Raw genomic sequence first — 25,926 nt, forward strand, 5'->3', positions numbered from 1 at the left:
TATTAAGAAGGATAAATTTTTAATTAGTCAAGGCACATTAATAATTAATTCAACCCCTCCTTCTTAATTATTTCGAGGCCACTTGATCCAACAAGAGTGCCAACCAAGGCAGCTGCCAAAGCACCTTATGAGATTTGGGTTGGGCGAAAGCCTAGTCTGAAACATTTTCATGTATGGGGATATCCAGCTGAGGCAAGGCCTTATAAGCCAAATGAAAGGAAATTGGACTCCTGAACAGTGAGTAACTACTGTATTGGTTATTCTAAAAGATCCAGGGGCTATAAATTTTATGATACCAAATTAAAGACAATTTTTGAGACGGGAACTGCCACATTCTTTGAGGATATTGAGTTTGGGGGGAAGAATAAGATTAGAGACTTTGTGCTAGAAGAAGAATCAGTAACAATTCCAAAACCGATTCATACAGGTTCTTTTGATAAAGCAAATTCAGAACCTCTACAAGATATTGTTATTGAATCTCCCACTCAAGATAATTTGGTTGTTCATGAAGAACAAACTCAAGATCCTCAAGAACCTATGCTTCATGAGCCAATACTTTTGCGGAGATCTACAAGAGAAAGAAGAAATGTTATTCCAGATGATTATGTGATATTTGTAACATCCCAATTTTTGTAATCTAGATTAAAAAGGATTGTTATTTATAAATAAATAGAGTTTTAGAAAAATGATGAGATTTTATAAATAAATAAATAAGGAGATATAATTATTGATTAAAATAATAATTTGAGAGAAAATAAAAAGGGTATTTCATTTATTTGTTAGAAAATAAAATAGAGTTTGTTTTTATAAAATAAATAAATAAATAAATATAGAGCAAATAATAGGCTGAATACCCTAGGTATAAATAGTTATGTTAAGTCAGGTGCCTCTTTTTCACCTCATTTTCGTTTTTCCCCTCCTTCTCTCAAAACCCTTTCTTTTTTCCGCAGTCCACCAAACCTGTCTCAGAAAAAACAACGATCTTGGACTCGTTCACCGTTGGATCGTCGTGAAATGTTTGTACCATGTTCACAATCCAATTTCGAACATTCTCACCGTTGGGAATTTCAAAATCATATCTGAGCTTAGAGGAAAACCCTTCGCATTGTAGCATTTTAATTTCCCGCAGAAACCCAAAACTGTCTCGGTAAAACTACGATCTCGGTTTCGTTAACCGTTGGATTTTCATTAAATTTTGATATGTTGTTCGAAATTCAATTGCGCACACTTCCACCGTTGGGATTGTCGAGATAATATTCTTGGAGGTAGAAAAAGGAATCGCATGGAGACAGTACAAGTGAAGGTTTCAATCTCTTCTCCGTCTCTCTAACGTTTGAGAATTCTATCGGAGCAGCTAGAGGAAATAAATTGGAGGAATCTCAGAGAACCGCTAGAGATGCTGCTATCGCTGGCTGAAGACACGTGAGCCCGCTTAGAGGTAAGGGATGAGTTATTCACAATTGGGAATTAGTGAGAACATGTGTAGGAATCCTTAGAGATATCAATTGGAATGGGTTTTGGGGTGTTTTTGCAATTTTTATTTTATCCTTATAATTATTACAATGAATTATATATGTTTGACAAACCAATTGTTGTGGAATTGATATGCTATTGTGTTGAGCGTGAACCCTATAAATTGAGTACTTTTTCTAATTATATGAATTGATGAAATAAAGGAGAAATTTAGAGAGAGATATTGATTTTGTATTTTCTCTTTTTCTTGCTGTTTAGGTTTTTATATATAATTTAAAAAGTTAATATCATAATTGAAATTGACCAAAGTGTTCATATAATTATTTAGAATTTGTGCATTGAAAGCTTACTTTGTAATTTGTGATTCAATATGATGTATGCTAGCTTATATATATATAGAAGTTGTTATTTATATTAATAATTTATGTAAATAATATTGTGGAGTGTTATAGTATGATTCTAAAAATTATTAAGTGTTGGAGTTTGAGAATATTATGGTTAAATTTGATGAACATGTGTATGTTGTACCTTATGAATATCATTAGGAATGTTATGAGATGGTTGATGTGATGTTATGAGATGTTAAAGTGTGGACATGATATTCGATTGTAAATAAGTAAATGTGTTTAACACTTGATGTTACATTAATTATATCATGAGCTATGAATTATACAATAACTCAACCAGTGTTTATGCGCAGTGTTAAAGAGAAAGTGTAGGTTCCTAGTTAGGAACCAGTGTTAAATTGTAGTGCAATTGTGTTAAACATGTTTGAAACATGAGTGTGAGATCGTGGTATTGTATAATTCATGAACAGTGCTTATAAATGAAATATGTGATGAATAGTGGAATAATATGTTGCCTTGAGATTATAATATTGTTATTGAGATTGAGTAAAAGTGTAAAGTAGAACAGGTGTTGAATTGTGGATTGTGACATTATGAGATGTGAAATTGTGAATGAGTTTTGGTTATGAATAAATGTGTGATTAATTCTTAATGTGACATTATTTGTGTTGTAAGCTGTGAATTGTACAATAATCCGACCAGTGTTATCTTGAGAAAAGTGTAAATGCGTAGTGTTAAAGAGAAAGTGTAGGTTTCCTATTTAGGAACCAGTGTTAAAGAGAAAGTGTAGGTTCCTATTTAGGAACCAGTGTTAAATTGTAGCGCAATATGTTGTACGCGTTTAAGACACGAGTGTGAGGTCGTGGGTATTGTATAATTCACTAGCAGTGTCTGTGTGCTAAAATGATTTTAGGGGTTGGACCTGAATCAGGAGGGAGAGGCCCTAACGGACTCTTCGGAGTGTAGGCCTTGGGGGTCTTCGGGTTTGAGTGCTCCTTTAAGTCTATGCTGATCCCATATGGTTGGAGCATTCTTGCAAAACATCGTGACCCTGACTGGTCTCCCTATGATCTTACTTAGTGAGAGTGACCTGACAAACCCATTGTGTGGTGTGTCTTGTTATGTACTCCTAAGCGCCCCAAGGTGGTTTTTCACTGACATGGTACCACATTGCATATAGGCTTGAGTCTTAGCATAACTGTCTCATGCGCTTGTTAATTGTTCATTATGAAATTGATGTGTTATTATGTCTTGATCGGAGTGTGTGATTCTTGTGTATTGTGATTGATGATTGAAAAGTGAATTTTGAATGACAAAGTGATGAAATAATGTGAGATATGCTAAGTAAATTGTATTTGGCTACTATATGTTGTTTTGTTTCTCTCTAGTAGTTAGGAATGTGATAACTCACTCCCGGTTTGTTGTTTGTGTTTGGATCATGTGATGATCTTGAACCTTGTGTTCGGGGGAGCAGATGGCTAGGTGAAGTGCTTAAAGGAACCTTGTGCTGAAGGACATCGGGACACAATGCTCTGATAGGATGTGACAGTAGGGCATAAGTTTTATATTAATTGCATAATGTTAGTCTACTTTATTTTATCTCACTGATTTAACAAAATATTTTTGTAAATTTTGACGGCCTTGTTTCGAGCTGAATATATTTTTTTTTAATAAGTTTTAATTGATAATAGTGAAGTGAATGTGAACCTTTTACCCGTGTGAATTTGATTACCAATATTTTTTATATATTTTATTTACTTATATGTCGGGGTAGAGGGTGTCACAATATTTCTCCAGGAACATGAGGAAAATAATGGTATGATGGAAGATGACTCAGTCAACTTCCATCAAGCCATGCAAGATTCCAACTTAAAAAAGTGGATTGAACCAATGAATTAGGAGTATAAGTTCATGCAAGACAAGGTTTGGGAACTTGTCCCATTACCAGAAGGTGTGAGACCTATTGGTTGCAAATGGATATTTAAGACCAAGCGGGATTCCAAAGGTAATACGGAGAGGTATAAGACTTGTCTTGTGGCGAAGGGCTATACCCAAAAGGAAGGGATTGACTTTAAAGAGACTTTCTCTCCAGTTTTATCGAAAGACTCTTTTAGGACAATCATGGCTCTTATTGCACATTATGATTTAGAGCTTCATCAAATAGACATCAAGACGAAATTTCTCAATGGCAACATTGATGAGACAATTAATATGAGGCAACCAGAAAACTTTGTGTCAGGAGACCCAAAGAATATGGTTTGCAAATTGACAAAATCCATTTATGGGCTAAAACAAATATCTCGTCAATGGTACCACAAATTTCATCAAGTAATTCTCTCATTTGGTTTCAAGATGAATATTCAGTGGGAGCAAGTATATTTTCCTGGTCGTATATTTTGATGACATACTGTTGCCATTAATGATATAGGCATGTTGCACGAAACCAAGAGATTTCTATCAAGAAACTTCGAAATGAAACATCTTGGTGATGCCTCCTTTGTATTAGGAATTCAAATACACCGAGATCGATCTCAAGGTATTCTAGGATTATCATAAAGGAGCTATATCGAAAAGGTAATTAAAAGGTTTGGCATGTAGGAATGTAAATTCGAGGATACTCTAGTTGCTAAGGGAGACAAGTTCAATCTCAAACAGTGCCCAAAAGGAAATTTGGAAATTCAGGAAATACAGAAGATTCCCTATGCATCAATTATAGGGAGTTTGATGTATGCCCAAGTATGTATGTGTCCGGATATAGCATACATAGTTGGAGTATTAGGTGGATATTTAAGCAATCTAGGAATGGATCATTGGAAAGTAGCCAAAAAAGTTATGAGGTATTTGAAGAGAACAAAGTATTATATGCTCACATACAAAAGGTCAGATCAGTTGGAGATCACTGGGTATTCTGACTTGGATTTTGCAGGATGCCTAGATAGTTTGAGATCCACTTTGGGTTACATTTTCATGTTAGCCGGTGGTGCAGTTTCTTGGCAAAGTGCCAAGCAAACCCTTACTACTTCATCCACTATGGCGGCAGAATTTGTGGCATGCTATGAGACATCAAATCATGGAATATGGATGAGAAATTTTGTCACAAGGCTGCAAATTGTTGAAGGAATTGAAAGACTACTTAAGCTATATTGTGACAATAAATCAGTTGTATTGTATTCTAAGGAGCTCGACCAAATCGAAGCATATTGACATCAAGTTTCTAGTTGTTAAGGAAAGGGGACAGAGTATACAAATTTCCATAGAACACTTAGGGACAAACTCCATTATAGTAAATCCTCTTACTAAGGGACTTCCACCCAAGGCCTTTCAAGACCATGTTGCTCACATAGGTGTTTTACAATTTGAGGAATCTTTAGTTTAGTGGGAGTTAGTCACTTTTATGTATTTTATGTTTTATGTTAGATTTTATGTATGCATACATTGTCTTTTAGATATATTTGGTTATGTGTGTGTGTGTGTGTGTGTGTGCGTGTGTGTGTGTGTATGTGTTTTATTATTCAGTTATTACACTTTGTACATTAAGGTTATTAAATGATCTCATTGAGGTAAAGTAGGATTAGTTGAAATTAAACGTGTACAAGCCACCTTCACGTAATTTTCATGCTACACATTTCATGATGGGTCTATGTCATTTGATTTTGTCAGCATTAGTGATCATTGATGGGTTTAGTTGTGATTGATACAATGAAAACTGTTTTGGTTTTACGTGCGGATGTAATCAATGGACAAAATTTTTGAAATATGCTCAAGGCATGTAATGACAAATTTTGAGTTCATAAAGTCTAACAGATCCATAAGGATTGTAAGGATATATATATATATATATATATATATATATATATATATATATATATATATCACATAATTGAATGAGTTAAGGCCATTATTTTATTAGCCAAAATATTAGAGTTGTCTAATCAATATAAAATTATGGCTAAGGGCATATATGTCCTGAAAGACTAATTGTGTAGATACCATTAGTGATATTATAATTTGATGAGGTTTTATTCATCTTTATGCAGTAATTTCTCTCTACATGGATAAAAAACATGTGATTAGGATTGATGATTGTCTGTTAGAATCAAATTAGGTTGATTGATTGAATCCCTACAGTTCACTTTGTCTATTCTTTTTTTATTCTCTCTTTAGATCAAAGACTGTCAACCCAACACCAAACATATTTTTACCATCCTTGAATATTAGAAAAACATATATTCTCATGGCTTCCGTTTCCCAAAGGCACAAAGATAATAAAAAAAAAGAAGCTTATAATATGAGATAAGGCAAAAATTATTAGATTTTTTATTCTTTACTTGTAAGAATACTTAGAAGAAACAATAAAGTAAAAAAATAGTACAAAATAAAAAATAATTAAAAAATCTATAAAATGTAAAATATTTTTTTTACTTTGTTTATCTTATTTCTTCTCATTTTTCTCTTCAGATCAAAGAGTCTTTGTCAATACAACACGTACAACTTTTTACCTCCTGTAATATTAGAAAATTATGTACTCTCATCATTATTGTCCTAAGGTACAACAATAATAAAAATGTAATTAAAAAAACTTATAGCATGTGAATGAGATAAGGTAAAAATCATTAGATTTTTTCTTCTTTACCTATAAAAACACTTAAGAAGAAACAATACAGTAAGTAAATAAAAATAAAGTACAAGAAGAAAGTTAAAAAGTCTAAAATATAAGAGGTGTTTTTTACTTAGCTTGTATCTTCTAATTTTTCTCTTTAGATCAAATAGTATTTTGCCAACACCATACCATACATTTTTTACAATCCTGGAATATTAGAAAATTATATATTCTCATGACTTCCTTTCCCTAAAGGTACAAAGATAATTTTTTTCATAAAACAAAAAACTTATAGTATGTGAATGAGATAAAGACAAAATCATTTGATATAAAATGATTGATATTATTACTTGCATGCATATGAGATTATTGATCATTCTACTAGGAGAATTTGACTACAAATGTAACACCTGAAAAACTCAAAAACAATTAATTAATAACATGTTTCTTTTTCTAAAAAAGAAAAAAAGAAGATCAAGAAAAAGACTTTGAATGCTTTGGATTCAAGACAACGTAGCACGAATTACAATCACATCTTTCCTATGGTGTGTGTCATGTTTAATTCTATCCTTCCAAATGTAATCAAAATGAATTTTTAAACACCACGTAAAGAAAATTTATACCCTAAAGAACTATACACGAAATAGAAAGGTAAAGATGGAGAATAGGAAAAAAAAAGTAGATGGAAAGAAATATGTTACATGTATAAACTTGAAGTAATAAAAGAAATTATAAAATGGGAACATGGTATTCAATTTGAGTATTGTTATTAGTTTGAAGAAAGTATATGTTTGAAAAAAAGTAATATGCAGTTACGTTAAGAGGTTAGATGTGTGATATTTGAGGGAAGATAGTGTAAAATAGAAGTGAAAAGTAAAATAAATCCACAAAAGGATTAACAAAAAAAATAAAGATTAAAAATAAATCCACAGAAGAATAAAGCCATATTTCCATGAAAGACCCAGAGACAACTCACCCATCTTGATCCCAGGAACGGATGATATGAAATCTCCTACGACTTTCAATCTGCATGTAACAACACTTTCTTAAACATTGAAAAAATTTAAAATAAAATTAAAGAAAAACCAAGTCTATTTTAATAGAATCCAGGTTAAAATAGAAAATTCTTAGGAGCCTCAAAAGTATCCTAGGACCACTAACACTAGCCCATCAGTGACAAAATAAAATGAGAAATGAACACCATTACAACTGACTCTTAGAGTGAACTTGTACAAGTTGTCAATTGTCCACAACATTCTCAAGTCCTTCTGGCAAGCACATATGATATAAACAAGAAATAGTTATAAGTTTCAAAAAATTGTTTTCTGGATTTATCAAAATTGTCAGAAAATGATTGGGACAATATTTTTACCATGTGAGAACAATGTAGACAATCAATATCATAACAAAAATATTTTTACCCTCCTAAGCAAGTTTTTCAGTCAAATATTTGTTCCTTGTCTCTATTTCAAGTCAAAAAATCCTAGACCTTGTGGTTTCTAGATTTGGAAAAGAAGCATATTAAAGATAGGAGAATTTTTTTTTATATTTTGTGAATCTCCTGTCATACGGAGAATCACACCAGAGAAATGTTCTTAGAAAATAGAGAAAGAAAAACTAAAAGAAATCCTGCCAACAAAGATGAAATTTGAGAGAAAGACAATTTTTTTTTTCAAATTTCATCTTCAATAATAAAGTATTATAACTAGAGCAATGAAGTATATATAAGTACATGGATAAATCAGTTAAATTTTCACCTCTATATAGAAACGACCATCTAGAAGTCATTCACACCTACAACAAATAAATAAAATTATTTAAACCAAGTGACATACATGAGAAAGAATTTCAGATGGAAAAGGGGATATGTATATAAGATTTTTTATTTTCATATGAAAAGGATGCCGAGCACCTACTCTGTTATTTCCACTTCACAAGCAAACTCAACTAAGGAACCTGTTGAATCAAGTATAGCCTACAAGATCAAAAGACAAGTCACATACACACACAATAACTAAACCTTCCCCATTATGTACATATTTTGCTTCCAAAAGAAAATAATACCTCACACACGGGTGCCAATTCTTATTATTGTTTTTTTTACCAATTAAAAACCAATGCTAATATCCATTTTATTATGATTTCACATTTTAATCTTATACTAAGAGATATACATATCTAGACTCTAGTGACAGTGTATAATTATTGCTTTGTAATAGCTTTTGAGAAACATTGGACTGTATCTCATTGGTGTTCATACCAAAATACCAATGATCAAAAAATAACATAAAAACGAAGCCATAAGTAAAGACTGCTAACTTGTTGTGCTATTTATTTATGATGTCCCCTCATATACAATACAGTTAATGGTGAAAAGTTTCCCTCCTATTATCATTGTCAAAATAAATGCTCACATAAGTCAGATGCTATATTGGTAACATTGGAAAATAGTGGTGTTCGTGCCTAAAGCTATTCAACATGTTCACCCCAAATTACCAATTGCTAAATATATTCTCTTTTAATATAAAAGTAGTGATGAGTAAGGTATTTTCTTCTTCTTCTGAAAATAATGTCTAATTAGTTTAAACAGTTTTTTTCTCTTGGTAACATAATTCACGTTGCCATGTATGTACCCAAGAACGCAGTACAGAACGAGATTAGGCGTGTCGCGTCTATATATTGATTTATATGTAATGTATTGTGGGTATTGATTTATGAGAAAATAATCTACTCCAATATAAATTTAACTACACTAGGTACATTAATTTCTTGCATCCAATGGTTCTTGTTCTATTTTTAGTTCTTATAATTATAGGATTACATTTGTAATAAAATTATGATAATGTGGCTGGCATCTCACCACGAACCATACAAAAGAACCACGTTCATAACAAAATTCAGTCCCTAAGCCTAATCTATGCTTACAGAAATTTCAATTTGAACTCCACAATTTTCCCTGATATGGATGCAGGCACACAACATTATAGATTTAGCACTGTATTCCAAATTTGAACGATTTAATCATCTAGAAAAACACTCAAGGAACAAAATATATAATCCAGTCCATGAACCAAACCTATGCTTACAGAAAATTCAATTTGAACTCCACAATTTTCCTTGAAACAACGCAGCATTATAGATTTACCACCTTATCCTACACTCGAACAATTTAATCATCCAGAAAACACGGAAGGAACAAAATATTCCTAATCTCAATGATTCGACAAAAATTTCACGACCTATAAACACCATTTTGCATCAAACAAAAGCTTAAAATACTCAGACGCATAAATTCTAGCTATATGCAATAATAAAAAAACAAAAAAACAAGAAGAGGCAGATCCATAAGAAGATTACGAAAACTGACCAGACAATTGTGATAGATGAACGCTCTTGGCTCCCAGGAGAGAATCTCGGTCCACTGCTCCGAGTTTTCCACCAAACTCTCACCACTTCGTGAAACAAAAATTAGGAAAAGATTAAACACATTTTAAACTAAATCAAAACCAAACGGAGCAGAGTGAATTTATATAATAGCACCTTTGAGAGGTCTTGCGCCTGAAGGCGCTGAGATCCGTGGTTGGAAAATCGTCATCGGTAGTTGGAAGATAAACAATGCCGAGAGCAAGGAGCAGGATGAGGATGAGTGTGAGGAAGAAAAGCACCCACAGAACCAACGAGAACGTTGACCACTTCTTCCCCTTGTGCTCAGGTATTCGAATGCACTCCAAAACCCTAAGCAATGCAAATAGACCAGTGTGGTGTGAGTGTGACTGGTGTCTACTAACACCACATCTTCCCTGTTTTTTGTTTCGTAAATAAAATTTAAAATAAAAACTCTAAATGCGAAAACGTTTGATTTGTTTTCTCTTGAATAACGTGCACAATAAAAGTTTATGTTTTAAAAAGAATTTAATGGTTAAGAGTTTTAAAATTTTAAAAGTTAACAAAAAAATTAAAGGTTAAAAACGAAATTATGTTTCAGTTAAAAACATACAAGTATGCATAAATTAATAAACATTAATATATTTCTATATTATAATTAAAATATTATAATACTCGTTGAGTTTCATATCAATAAAAAAATATAATCATAATATAAAAGGAAGATAAAGTTTTCAATTTATTTATTTTCTCAATTAAACATTTTTAGTATTTTTCTGATCTTTTCTCTATATATACATTTCATACATTATATCTATAAATAACAAAAACCTTTCTCTCACTCATCTAAAATGGTGTTTATTTTATTATTTTATTTGTATGTTTTATATTTTTAATCATTTATTCCTTTTTAGTTATATTTTAAATTGAATTTTAATTTTTTTATAAGAAGTTATCAATAAAAAAACTTCATGTTATAATTTAAATTGTTTACCTTCTTCTTATATATATATATATATATATGTATGTATATTTCAAAATTTAAGTGAGCGATGCAAAGGGGTAGCATCAGCCAGATGAGAATAGCTTATTTTTGTCCTATTTATTTTATAGATTTATTTTCATATTGTCTTCCTCTTTCCATCAAATATACTAATTGTGCAAGAATTATATGTACTATATTCCATGAGTTACAGTAGCAAGAATAAATTAATAAGAGAAAAAAGGACTGACCCTTAGTCCAAATTTAATTAAGACTAATTATAGTCACACTAGCATAATTTTTCAGGCACTCTACAAATTGTTATATTTAAATAAAATTATAAATTATTTTTTATTTTTTATTTTATGCAATATATTGAGATTTATAATTTAAAAGGAATAAATAATTAAATTTAATTTAAAATATTTGAAAGAAAATTAAATTTATATATTAATTTCAAAGTCAAGAACTCAGAAAAATCAAAGAAACTAAAAGTATTGAAAACTATAACCTTTTAAAGAAGAAAAAAACTAATTTTTTTATTTTTATAATAATTAAATAAAATATATTAATAATAAATTTTAATTTTTTTACGATATAATTATTTTTACCAACATTCTATAAAAATTCCATAAAAGTTAAACTCTATTATTAAAAATAGTTTTTATTTTATTTTCAAATGAACTAATATGCAATAATTTATATAAATGTGTATTATATTTAAATGATAATTATGAAATAATAAAATTAAAATTACAGAATTTATTTTAAAAATTTAGTTTAATTTTTAAATGCTTACCTTTTGAATTTGTTATTGTTTATTAATTATTATATTTTTTAAAATTAAAATATAATTAATAACTCAATATATGATTTTTTTTAAAATATAAATAATTAAAGAAGGAGAGTTTATATTAACATCGATTATTTGAAAACTGATATCATTAAGCACTTACAACATCAGTTTTCAAATAACTCATGCTAAAACTGAATTTAGTGTGATTTTAACATCGATTATTTGAAAATCGATATTGTTAAGCATTTTAACATCGGTTATCTGAAAACCGATGTTGTAAGTGCTTAACGACATCGGTTTTCAAGTAACCGATGTTAATATAACGATGTTAAAACTCATTTTTTTAGTAGTGTTGGTATTTTATAAGGATCCTCTAAAATTCCAACAAATAAAAATAAAACACAAGAAGAAAGTTAAAAAGTCTATAAAATATAATAGGTTTTTTTTTTTACTTACCTTGTATCTTTTAATTTCTCTCTACCATCTTGAAATATTAGAAAATTATATATTCTCATGAGTTCCTTCCCATAAAGGTACAAAGATAATTTTTTTAAAAAAACAAAAAACTTATAATATATTAATAAGATAAAGAAAAAATCATTTGATATAAAATAATTGATATTATTACTTGGATACATATGAAATTATTGATCATTCTACTCCAGAATTTGACTACAAATGTAACACCTGAAAAACTCAAAAACAATTCATTAATAACATGTTTCTTTTTCTAAAAAAGAAAAAAGAAGAAGATCAAGAAAAAGACTTTGAATGCTTTGGATGCAAGACAAAGTATTGTTGCATGAATTACAACCATGTCTTTCCTATGTTGTGTGTCATGTTGAATTTCATCCTTCCAAATGTAATAATCAAAATGAAAATGAATTTTTAAACATCATGTAAACAAAATTTATACCTGACAGAATTATACACGAAAGAGAAAGTTAAAGATGGAGAAGAGAAAAAAAATTGATGGAAAGAAAGATGTTACATGTAGAAACTTGAAGTAATAAAAGAAATTATAAAATTGGAACATGATATTCAATTTGAGTATTGTTATTAATTTGAAATGTTCGAAGAAAGAAGTGGCCTGCGGTTACGTGGTAAAGGTTAGACTGTGTTATTTGAGGAAAGATAGTATAGAAATAGAAGTAGAGGGTAAAATAAATGCACAAAAGAATTCTAAAAAAAAAATAAAGATTAAAACAGATTAATTATTATTACTACTTTAGTATTATTAAGGATAAAATAATCTAAAATTATGAAGACCAAAAACAATTACACAAAATAAAATCCTCTTTGTATATTGATATAGATATCTTCTGAGTATAAGTTGCCTTTTATTAAGTTGTTACTTCTAGAATTAAAAAACTAAGTAAGAGAAGGTCTTGTAGCACACGTGTACGAGGAAGATGAGCACAACTCCAAAAACATACATTAACGGTTCTAATCTATAATCTATCCAATCAATCATGCTAGCCAAAACAGACATTCTTTTACGTGAATATAAATTATATAACATTTTAGATGGATATTTTAAATTTTTAATACACATATAATCTATAAAAATTTAAAAATATTTGAAAAATTAATTTAACTCATAAAATTCTATTTTGCTATAACAAAAAATAAATTATATATATATATATATATATATATTCTTCAAAATAAATAGATAGTATAGATGTTTTGAAGATATTATGATAGTGTAAAAAATTAAATATCATCCCACAATTTATAATTTCATAAAACAACAAAAAGTAAATTTTTATAATTTCATTAAAATATTATGATTGTATAAAAAATTAGGTAAATTTTAAGAGCGTTACTTTTTTATTAAAATTGATTTTAGTCCCTATAATTTTGTCTCCGACTCTAATATCTTAAGAATTTATTTGGTAATTATAATATGATATGATAAAATGTCATATGATAAAACATTAAAGTGGAATAAAAATATGATAAGATAAAAATAAGATACATTATAATCTTATCTAATATTTAGTACATACAAGATAATATCATTGTTTTACTTTTAAATAATGATAGTGATATTAGTGGTAGTGGTTGTGATTATAGTAACGGTAAGGTGGTAATGATAATACTAATGATAACTGAAATGATAACGACAACAGAATAGTGATTAAATAGAGGGAAGAGAGAAAGCCAAATATCATATTCTATTATCTTTTAACTCAATTCCCTCTTATTAAACTAATATATAATAAAATATAGTTAATAAGTAACTCAGATTGTATTAGTGTAACAAACCATTAATAAGAATAAGATAGAGCATATCATATTATGAAACTAAAAAGTAAAAATATATTTTATTAATAGAAGAATACAATTGTAAAATAATATATTATTTATTATATAATAACATTACTTATTTATTTAATAATTACTTTAAAAATTAAATTTAGAGACATTTTTAATTCAACCACAACTTAGAATTCTTCAACCACATTACATAAAATAAATAAACCTTAAAATTTAAACATATATGTGCCCACCCAAAATTTCCATCTCTCGAGTCTAGGGTAACATATTCTGTTGTGTTGTGTGACTTGTAAGTACATTCTTATGTTTAATGTTAACTTGTAAGTACATTCTTATGTTTAATGTTAATGCTAGTGTGTTATTTTGTTTTGTTACATAGAATTTGTGTTGTATAATGTGAAGAAAGAATGAAGTCTGTATAGTTTAACTGCCAAACCAAAAAAAGCTGGCTCATAATTGTGAGTTGCGAGACACACTCACTCACTCACTCATAGCAGCAGCATAAGAAGTATCGCCTCCATCACTCTGGGGTTTGGCTTTTTCCTTCTTTGAACAACAAAACCCCAATCTGTTTCCTTTGCCTTCTACTCCCTACGACAAACAACAACAACTTCTTTTTACTTTCATATTCTCTCCTCTTTCATTAACGATCTCTACGAAGTTCTTTCACTCAAACACACCCTTAATACACCCTTAATTATATCGCATTCTCTTTCTCTTACCGTTAGAATTAGATTGCACTTATTCCTCTCTCTCCCTCTTTTTCTGGATCTTCAACTTCTCCCTGGTAATTTTCCTTCAAAACTTCCCTCCCCCTTTTGCTCCTTGATAATGGAGTTTACTCTCCTCAATTTCAGGAGCTTGTTTAATGAGTTCTGAACTGAATGAATGGTTTATGGTATTTTTTGATAGTGAGAATTTGAAACTCTTGCTCGATGTTCCTTGGATTTTGTGAAAATGGAGATTAGTTAAGTAGCTTAAATGGGTTCATGACGAGACTTTTTTTTGTTTTTTGTTTTCTTTTGGATCCAGATAAAGTCTGTCCTTTTTCACTCTTTTTTCGAGTTCCCTTTCTGGGTCTTGTTGATTTTGTCTCTTTGTTTCCTTATTGAGTGTTGGTTTTGGTGATCTTATTCTGGGTCTCTTGTGTTTTTGGTTCTGTTTTTAGATTTTGCTGATTTGGGGGATTGAGTTGGAAGGGGAAACATGGCTGCTTCTTCTGCATCTCTTTCTGGTGCTTCTGCTTCGGATCTTCTGAGGAGTTCAACCAGCGGTTTCAATGGTGTTCCTTTGAGAACCTTGGGGAAGGGAAAGTTGGTTTTGAAGAGGAGGGACTTTACAGTTGCTGCTAAGCTGAGGAAGGTGAAGAAGCATGAATATCCTTGGCCTGCTAACCCTGATCCCAATGTGAAAGGTGGGGTGCTGAGCCACCTTTCCTTGTTCAAGCCACTCAAGGAGAAGCCAAAGCCTGTCACTTTGGATTTTGAAAAGCCTCTTGTTGATCTGCAAAAGAAGATCATTGATGTAACTTCTAACTTAATCTGTGTGCTTTGTTTGCTCGAGCGAGAATGAATATGTTGTATTTGCCTGATTCGTGGAGGTTGTGCTTATTGCTAATGGGCTAACATAAGTGGTATTTATGGTTGGAAACAGGTACAGAAGATGGCGAACGAAACTGGACTGGACTTCAGTGATCAGATTCTCTCATTGGAGAACAAGTACCAGCAGGTTTGACTGTTATAACAAATACGTTTTGTTCTTAAGAAAAGTGGATTACTTGAATGAGCAAACTGACGATGATAAGAGTTTTCATGAGAAAATTGCCATCATGCTTCTCTCTGCTTGTTGTTTGCAAGATTGAATATATAGCATATTTTTAGCCCACACTGGGTTAGTTGTGTCTTAAGCAAATTAGTTAAGCCTGACTGTCATTCATGTTGGCTATCCATTTACGACAAATGCCCTGTGACTTCTTAGTAGCTTATAGTATATCTTTTTCTCTGAAATGCAGATTCAACTGTTTCCGTAGAGGGTTATTTATTTATTTGTTTTCTTTTGCTTCTCTTTTGCCAGATGATACTTTTCTTTACATTTAAGTAACTACTAGGGTATCTTGTGTTAAAGAATATTATTGTGTTGTTAATTGTTATATTGTGTTAGAATGATGAGTTTTATTGACTTAGGCTTGTGCTACACTTGTTCTTTACCTGTATTATCAGTAAGTAGGGGTAAAGTTTATTGTTTTGTAATAAAATTATTCAGAGTTACATTATTCAAAATTCAGATATATACTTTTTTGTGTTATTTTAACTTTTCCTCCCAATCCCTAAAATTTGAACAGTAAAATTGGTAAAAGTCTCATCCTTTCACTGCTCGCATTATTATTTCAGGCTTTAAAGGATCTGTATACGCATCTGACTCCTATTCAGCGGGTCAACATCGCACGGCACCCTAACAGGCCAACTTTCCTTGATCATGTCTTTAACATAACTGAAAAGGTCTTCTAAGTATTATTTTTGTTTTTAACTTCAATATTTTAGTTATTTCATTTTCATAATACATATTCTAGTTGCTTTTTTGTTATTGAACCACTTTAACCGAATTTCCATGTTTCCTCGTGTTTCAGTTTGTTGAACTCCATGGTGATCGGGCAGGTTATGATGATCCTGCTATTGTTACTGGTCTAGGGACTATAGATGGTAGAAGCTACATGTTCATCGGTCACCAAAAGGGTAGAAATACTAAAGAAAACATTCAGCGTAACTTTGGGATGCCAACTCCTCATGGGTATGTTGACGAGGAACTCTAGTTGATACAAGAAATTGACTAGATTTAAGATAGGATAGAAACTCTAATTAACATTGATTTTATCTGCATTTGACACTGATGGTAAATTTTCAATTCAAACAGTTACAGGAAGGCCCTTCGCTTGATGGAATATGCAGATCATCATGGGTTCCCCATAGTTACTTTCATTGACACGCCTGGGGCATATGCTGACCTTAAATCAGAGGAACTAGGACAGGTATGTAGCTAGTTAGGCTCTCTAAGATTCTCTGGCTTTCTTCTGTTACAAGGCTAACCCATTTGTTGATTTTCATGCTTGCAGGGTGAAGCGATTGCTCACAATTTGAGATCCATGTTTGGTCTGAAGGTGCCAGTTATATCTATAGTTATTGGAGAAGGTGGTTCGGGTGGTGCCCTAGCCATTGGATGTGCTAATAAATTACTCATGCTTGAAAATGCTGTTTTTTATGTTGCCAGGTGATTTAATTTTTTACTCTACTATTTGCAAATTTTATAGTATTGTAATAATTATTTCAATTATATGCCTTTCCCCCCTCCCCTGTGCATGTTGGATGAATGTTGTAGAGCTTCTTGCAATTATCTATAGCCGAAGTTTCAAGGTTGATAGAATCATAGAAACCTGGTTCCTTATTAACAAAAAAATGGATAAACCCCAATTACAATATATATGAAATGCTTAAAGTTATGATTTGTGTGCCACATGCAATTGAATTCTTTCATGAAATTGTTTTTCCCACCACACCTAAAGCCTTATAAAGGTATGTTGTTGAGTCTGAGAGTATGACTGGCAATGTTGGGCAGTGTGAGAAATAGAGGCTATGAGTGACGATATTGGTCAGTGTGTTGTGCACAACAGGACAAATTAAAAAAGCAGCACAATCTTTGACACCAGTTAAAAATACGATCTAATGGTCTATATTTGTAGTTTTCTTCATTTCTTACACAGTCATTCAATCGCAACCCACCATGTATGGGTCCCGAAGAAAGTGGCCTTCAAATTGGGGAGGCTGCAGCGATGGTTCTTATGGGGTGGAAATTCAGACCAAAGGAAAATTGCTTGGTAAAATTGGGAGACAATTTGTCTTCCAGATGAGAAAGGTGGGTTGGGGGTGCGGGATATTGAAAAGTTCAATTGCACTATTCTTGGGAAATGGCGTTGGAACCTTTTCCATCATGAGGGGGAATTGTGGGTGAAGGTTTTGGATTCCAAACACGAGAGCTGGAGAAGTCTGGATGAATCCAGATCAAATACCTCTGATTCAATCTGGGGGTGGGATTTAAGACATGTCTGTAATGCTTCTGGGGAGGGGAGATTTTTCAGAGGTGTTATAGAATGGAAAATTGGCTGTGGAGCAATGGTTAAACTGTGGGAAGATGGTTGGCTAACTGGTGGAAAATCGCTAGCAGACAAATATCCTCGTCTATATAGTATATCTCAGCAGCAACAGAATTCAATTCAGCAGATGGGGATAGCATCAGCAGGAGGATGGGAATGGCACCTAGAGTGGAGAAGGCTTTTTAGAGAAGTGGAGGTGGACAGAGTTGCAAAATTCATGGAGGATATTCAGATTGTGACAGTGCAGGTTGATCAGCGGGATAGGAGGGGGTGGAGGCTAGATCCTTGTGGGGATTACACTGTGGGCAGTGCTTACAAAGTGTTAGCTTCCCAATTACTAGAAGACAATTTTGATGAGATCAAATGAGGAGGAGGTATCCCACTTGTTTTTTAATTGTGACAGAATACTGCCTCTTTGGTGGGAATCATTGACCTGGCTGAATATAGAGGCTGTTTTCCCAAAATCACCTAGATACAATTTCCTTCAACATTGCCATATCTCAAGGGTATTATCTTTCAGCGATGGCAAATATGGTGGACTGCCTTAACTTGGCGCATCTGGTTTCATCGAAACAAAATTATATTTGCAAATGAAAGGTTTAATGGTCAAAAGCTGATGGAGGATGCTATTTTCTTCTGCTGGAGTTGGCTCAAAAATTTGGAAAAAGGATTTGATATTCCATTTCAGTCATGGGCAAGCAACATAAGAGTTGGGTTTTGTAATCAGGGGGGGATTGTCCTATAGGTTTTTGATGGAAGGTGTCTTTACTAATTCTCACCTATGGAGAGTTAATTCTTGCAATAAAGCTTGAATTAGGTTTCCATAGGTTTTCAGATAGTATGGACACATTGTACATATATCAGTACCACTTGTACTTTTCCCTTTATATTAATATATATTAGTTTTGCTTATCAAAAAAAAATTTGATACTTTCTCATATATATGTGTGTGTATGTGTGTGTGTGTGTGTGAGAGAGAGAGAGAGAGAGAGAAAGTCAGTGAGTGATATGGTTGACTACTTGCATTATTATTGATAATTTTACAAATTGAATAGTCTTGCTGTTTGTTCTGCTGGTTTGACCATTATTTATTACATGATTTAGTCCAGAGGCATGTGCAGCAATCTTGTGGAAGACCGCCAAAGCTTCTCCAAAGGTATATACGATGCCAGTACTTTGACTCTTTCGATTCATAATATTTTAGTTTAACTATTTTCTTTTTTATTATCCTTTACAGGCTGCTGAGAAATTGAAGATTACTGCCACTGAATTGTGCAAATTACAAATTGCAGACGGTGTTATACCTGTAAGAAGCTACTGTTAATTATGCTTTTTCTCTTAAATCTTATTCACATACATGGAATTTATCATCTTATTGGTTTAAATATGAGTATATAGGTCATATGTATTTCAGTGTTAAGGCAAATTTGTCAAACCTTTAACTCCTGCTTGGATTTGTTCTAATTTTATCCTTTCTTGTATAATATAAACATTTGAAATTACAGATTGATAACAATATTCTCTTGGGAATAGAAGCTAAATAGAATTTCATTTTGTTTTTTCAATAGGAGCCACTTGGTGGTGCACATGCAGATCCAGAGTGGACCTCTCAACAGATAAAAAAGGCTATCAAAGAAACCATGGATGTAAGTTTTGCAGGCAGCAAGTGTTATACTGAAAACAAATATGTTAACGCATGTGTTAACTTTGGAACTTTCTCTTGTCCATTATGTAGGAACTCACGAAGATGAACACAGAAGAACTGTTAAAACATCGCATGCTTAAGTTCAGAAAGATTGGTGGATTCCAGGAAGGTATTCCTATAGATCCCAAGAGAAAAGCCAACATGAAGAAGAGGGATCTATCTATTGCTAAGATTCCTGATGCTGAACTAGAAGTTGAGGTTGAGAAACTGAAGCAACAGGTTTTGGAAGCTAAGGAATCTTCTCCTGTTCCTCCAAAACTAGATCTGGATGAGATGCTAAAGCAACTGGCAAGGGAGGTCGGTCTAGAATACTCTGAGGCAGTTAAAGCCACGGGCTTGACAGACAGTTTGCTGAAACTAAGGGAGGAAGTTTCAAAAGCAAATGCAGATAGTCAAATTGTTGATCCATTGCTGAAGGATAAGATAGAAAAGCTAAGGGTGGAGTTTGAACAGCAATTGCGTGCAGCTCCCAATTATGGTAGGCTGCAGAATAAGTTTAAGTATCTGAGCGAATTATGTAAAGTAAAGCTTCTTTCAGATGCAAACAAGGACAATCAGGCTGTCACCTTTAAGCAAGAGTTGGAGAAAAAAGTTGATAATGCCTTGAATGATCCAAAAATAAGGGAAACATTTGAAGCATTAAAGGCTGAAATTAAAGGTGCTGGTGCATCCTCGGCAAGTGATTTGGATGACGAGTTGAAGAAGAAAATCGTTGGGTTTATGATAGAACTAAAAGAAGTAAAAGAAGTAAAAGAAGTAATAGAAAATCAAATTGAAAGTTTGGTAAACTCATCGGATGATATTAAGAGCAAGATACTGCAATTGAAATTGGAGCTTCCTAAGGCTGGAGAGACGCCTGATTCAGAATCAAATAATAGAATTGGTGATTTTATATTTAAAAAATCATCTAAAATTATTATGGCCATACTTCTTAGAGACATGTTTTGGTAATTTTAAGGAGATACCGTGTTAATGGTGGCTAATATTTTTTCTATAATCTTCCAATAGAGGACCAGAAGAGGGAATAAAATTGAAAACCATTTTGTATTTGTTTGAGTCACAATGTTGCAGTTATATTTAGATTGACTTTTTATGTTTTCTTTTCTTTTCATGTTCATTTTGCTCTTTTTTAATTATTTAAAATGTTAAAGTTCTCCCTGAATAGACTTGGATGAACATTGTATAAATTGTTTGAGTTTGAGGAACCGAGTAATAATATGACGCGTGGTGCTGTAATGTTATTTGCAAGAATTATTAGCCCTACTTTTTGGTTTCTGAGGGAAGGGGTTGACAATGTTGCGCTACTTGTTTATTTGCTTAAATGGTGTAGTTGGTATGAACTTGTATCGACCTGCATTTATAAGAAATTCATGACGACATTTAATTATTTATAATTGGTTTAATTTATTTTTTTTTGTTTTGGTCCGCATAAAATGTCTTTTGAAAATGGTTCTTGTAAAAAAAAAAAAAAATTTTCTTGTAAAATGTTTTGTTTAACTGAATAAAAGATGTTGGGTGTTGTTAGGTTCACCAGTCATATTACTTGTGCACGCAGCAATAAATCCCTACCTGCTACCTGCTTTCTCCTTCCTTTTAAGTTTATTTTTTTTACAGTGATGCATTCATTTGTTCGTTTTCTTGGTTTCTTCTGATTTTTTCATTGTTGTGAGAGGTGCATTGTGTCGCTTTGGTCGAGGTAGAAGTGTTATGGATGTACGTCAATAAGTAGTGGTTGTGACGGTGGTTGATTTGGTTGTTAACGGAGGTACGCCATCTTATTTGTTTTTTTTAATTTTCCGCATAAAATACAAATTAAAGAATCTAAAAGTTATATAAAACGTACAGATCCATTGATCCGTAAGTTTTATATAACTTACAGATTGTCAATCCGTATAAGTTATATGGATTATTCAATCCGTATAACTCATACGGATTGGTTAATCCGTTTGAGTTATATGAATTTATAATATTATTTATAATTAAAAGAAATATTATTTTTTACTTTTATTAAATTATAAATATATTAATATGATTGTTATAAAAATTAATGTGTAAGAAAAATTGTTTATTTATTTTTTTATTTGAAATGTAATTACTATTATTATTTTAAATATTTTTAAATAAGTGTAATTTGATAGTTAATTTGTAAGTATTTGTTTTTATATTTTGGAAATGGTATTAATTGTAAAATAATTTACACTTATAATTTATGTATAATTTATTTGAGTTGTTGTGGTCTAAAATTCATTGTTTTTTGTGGTTATAATTTCATGGATTAGAATTAAGTTGAATAATATAATTTATTTTGGTACATATGGTTAGGTTATAATTTTTTATGCATTATATGGATTTTAAGTAGGAAAAGTTGATGTTATTGGTTTTTAATATATAAGGTTATCAATTTTATTGTTTTATAATATTATATGTAGTTAAAAAATTACCTAGGGTTTCATGTGATAGTATATGTATGGTGTGGTTAGAGGTCGTTTGTTTGTGATTGAAAATTTTCAATGTCTTGTTAAGATGGACGAAGATCAATGGATGTATGATAATATAATGTCTGAAAAAGTTTATATGAATAAACAAAATGAAGATGAAGTTGGTGTGAATGAAGAACATGTTGATTGTTTTGATGCGTTCAATACTTTTCAAGTATTAATATGATTTATTGTTATTACAGTAATTAAATGAATGTCCCTTGAAGACTAAACTTGTGTGGATTGCATTGTAGGTGTTTGCTACCCGAGATGATGTTCTACATTGGGCTCGATCTGTTGCTTATGAAATTGGATTTGTGGCAGTGATTATGAGGTGAGACACAAACACTGGTATGAGAGGAAGAACTTCATTTGTCTTAATTGATTGTGAAAGGAGTGGTCAGTATAGGTCTACGAAAAAAGATTTTGTAAAAATAGATGCTGACAATAGGAAATGTGGATGTTCCTTTAAGCTTCGTGAGAAACCAGTGGTTGGAGGTCAATGATGGATGAAGTTAATGTGTGGAAGTCACAATCATGAAATGACAAAGTCATTAATTGGACATCCATACACTGGTTGATTGACTAAAGATGAAAAAATAATTATTGTTGATATGATAAAGTCAATGGTGAAACCAAAAAATATTTTGCTAACGCTGAAGGAGTAGAATGCCAATAATTATACAACAATCAAACAAATATACAATGCAAGAAGTGCATATCGTTCTTCCGTAAGAGGTAGTGATACTAAAATGCAACAACTAATGAAGCTTCTTGGACGAGATTAGTATATTCAATGGCATAGATTAAAGGATGAAGATGTTGTGTGTGATATCTTCTGGTGTCATCCTGATGCAGTGAAGTTATGCAATGCCTATAATTTGGTATTTTTGATAGATAATACCTACAAAACAAACAGGTACAGACTCCCGTTACTTGACTTTGTTGGTGAAATACCAACCAGGATGATATTCTCTGCTGGTTTTGTCTATTTAGAGGGAGAACGTCCAAATAATATGGTCTAGACTCTAGAATGGTTTTGAGGTCTTTTTCTAAGACGTGATGTCTTCCCTAGAGTTATTGTTTCCAACAGAGACCTAACATTGATTAATGCAGTAAAAACTGTATTTTCTGAGTGTTCCAACTTTTTGTGTAGGTTTCACATTGACAATAATGTCAAGGCAAAATATAAATCCCTAGTTGGTGAAAAAAATGCATGAGATTATGTGATGGATGTCTAGGGGAGTTAGGTTGATTGTCCTTCCGAGGACTGGTTCGATGATTGCCTTAAGAAGTTTGAAATTGCTTGTTTACCATGACCAATGTTTGTTGACTATGTCAGCCAAACATGGATAATTCCCCACAAAGAAAATATTATTAAAGTCTGGATGAATAAGAGTGATGCATTTAGGAAACACAAAAACAAAAAAGTATGAAAATTATCATTTTTTTATTAGGGCTTACGACTTAATGGATAAAAATACTTGTATTTGTTTATTGTTTTTTGTATATTTCATATGTAGGGTTGAATATGTTCATTGTGCCTTAAAAAGACTATTACAAAATAGCCTTGGAGATCTATGTAGTATTTGGGAAGCTATGAACAACATGATAACATTGCAACACACTAAAATTAAGGAAACTTTTGAGACAAGTAAACATGTGGTTGGACATGTTTTTAAAGTTACCTTCTACAAGAAAATACTTGACATGATATCAAGGTATGCTTCAAATTAGATTGTTGCTGAATTTGAGTGTGTACATTATGCTGACAAAAACCCTTCCCGCTGTGGATGTGTCATGAGAACTACTCACGGTCTTCTATGTGCATGTGAGCTATCTAGATATGTTGTTGGTACCATACCACTTGAGACAATCCATATGTTTTGTCGGAGGCTAAGTTTTTTAGGCCAAGGGTTATCTGAATTCGAGGTTAGCATAACAGAAGAGATGGAAACCATATCCAAGCGGTTTGAAGAACTTGATGTTTGTGACAAAGTTACTCTAAAGAGTAAACTCCAAGAAATTGCCTACCCTGATCTAAACTCTATGTGTTCTCCTCCAAAAAAAAGGCCAATTCCAAATGTGCTCAGAAGAAACCAATGACCAAACATCAAAGATCAACAAAGCGTGATCCGTCTTATTGGGAATATGTTGATGCTTTAAATTTTGTGCAAAATAGTAATTCTTCAGTCAAACGTAATACATCATCATCTGACCAAGCAATTCCAAGAAGGACTATGCCGATATTGGATTTCATTCGTGCATTCATGATTCCATTGAAAACATTATCGATGTCAAAGCTAACGGTAACTGTGGATATCGTGCAATTGTTGTCTTATTAGGTATCGGTGAAGATTCATGGTCTTTGGTGCACAACCATTTGCTTAAAGAACTTGCCAAATGGTATAATGAGTATATCAACCTCCTTGTTGATGGATTATTCATGGTATGTAATTTATGTTATTTTTTTAGTTAACATTTAGTTTAAATAAATGTAATCATAACTGTAACATGCAGGTTACCATGGATAAGTGAATGAATATAACCAACATGGGATATGTCATTGCATCAAGGTATAATGTCATCCTTGTTTCTCTGTCTCTCCAATAAAGCATGGCGTTTTTTCCTCTTAGAAGTTAACCACCAACAGATTCTTTTGTGCATCGCATAATATGTATCGGACATGTGTATGCCAATCATTTTGTTCAGGTAAATGCATCATAATCCTATTTTTTAATTTATGAAATTAATCGTATTATAATAATTTGAAATTTATTGTGCATGTGTAACAGGTTTTTTTAAGAGACCGTTGTCCCTTACTGCCTCTAGCTTTGTTATGGTCTAGACATTGTCATCCTCAAGCAAAGTAGTGACCAACTCCATATATTAGTAGAATGCAACAGTACAAAAATTTGATGATGTTGAAAACAAATTATGTTGATTTAAGTGAAGAATGAAGATTTAGCTACTTATGTAATTGTCATGTACTACAATAATATACATTTGTTTCATTGGAAATTCATATAATTATGTATTATACTTTACGTTCAAACGATTTAAGGTTACTATAATACCTAGGATTTAGTGTTACACATGTTTTTAGGGTTAATTGTTACGTTAAAACCAGGATTTAGTGTTACGCCACCAATTAGGGTTGAGTTGTACATAAAAAGGAGGGGTTTTACCGACTAAGGTTTAGTTTTATGTCACTAGTTACAATTTAGGGTTAATTCAAAACTTATTAAAATTTTTGTTAGTGTGGAATATAGGGTTTATGGTTTAATTCACAACCTATGATATAAATGGTTCAATAGTAATATAAAAAAGATTTTAAATAAAATTGGTAAAATAAAAATGTTGTCAAATAAAATAAAATGATAAACATTGTCTACATATTTCCTAAAAAATTCTAAATGTATTCATGCGTCTTCCATGCGCCATCTTTGTCGCGACCGCACATATACATTGCGGTCCATAGTCACACCTCTAGCAATCCTTAGGAAGTCTTCCATAACATTGTATGCTTTTGTGCCTTCAGTCACTATCCTTAGGTTGAGCAACTATTCCAACCCTTCAGCTATTGCTTGACAAGCCTCCTATGGCATTCACAACAATGGCTAAGGTTTAGCCATATTGCATGTTTAAATAAAATGAAATTCAGAGTAAGATGAATATATGTTACCACTTCATGTTGAGGCTACTCCACATGAGAAGGTGCATGTGCATGTGCTC

At 31.8% G+C, this 25,926-nt stretch overlaps 2 protein-coding genes across 2 annotated transcripts; one reads left to right on the plus strand and one right to left on the minus strand.

Moving 5' to 3' along the window:
* Window positions 1–212: 212 nt before the first annotated feature.
* Window positions 213–13,074, minus strand: LOC114397332. The gene is made up of 5 exons (XM_028359397.1): window positions 12,988–13,074; window positions 9,961–10,259; window positions 9,788–9,872; window positions 7,397–7,446; window positions 213–568 (listed from the first exon to the last, which is right to left on the minus strand). The coding sequence occupies exons 1-5, from the start codon at window positions 13,072–13,074 to the stop codon at window positions 457–459; spliced, it is 633 nt and encodes a 210-aa protein (XP_028215198.1). The 3' UTR covers window positions 213–456.
* Window positions 13,075–14,308: 1,234 nt separating this feature from the next.
* Window positions 14,309–20,962, plus strand: LOC114395444 (acetyl-coenzyme A carboxylase carboxyl transferase subunit alpha, chloroplastic-like). The gene is made up of 11 exons (XM_028357227.1): window positions 14,309–14,652; window positions 15,034–15,389; window positions 15,519–15,593; window positions 16,256–16,363; window positions 16,492–16,652; window positions 16,776–16,890; window positions 16,975–17,129; window positions 19,114–19,165; window positions 19,247–19,315; window positions 19,578–19,655; window positions 19,745–20,962. The coding sequence occupies exons 2-11, from the start codon at window positions 15,072–15,074 to the stop codon at window positions 20,663–20,665; spliced, it is 2,052 nt and encodes a 683-aa protein (XP_028213028.1). The 5' UTR covers window positions 14,309–14,652; window positions 15,034–15,071; the 3' UTR covers window positions 20,666–20,962.
* The last annotated feature ends 4,964 nt before the right edge of the window (window positions 20,963–25,926 follow it).

This window comes from Glycine soja, chromosome 18 (genome assembly GCF_004193775.1).
Source record: "Glycine soja cultivar W05 chromosome 18, ASM419377v2, whole genome shotgun sequence".
NCBI lineage: Eukaryota > Viridiplantae > Streptophyta > Magnoliopsida > Fabales > Fabaceae > Glycine > Glycine soja.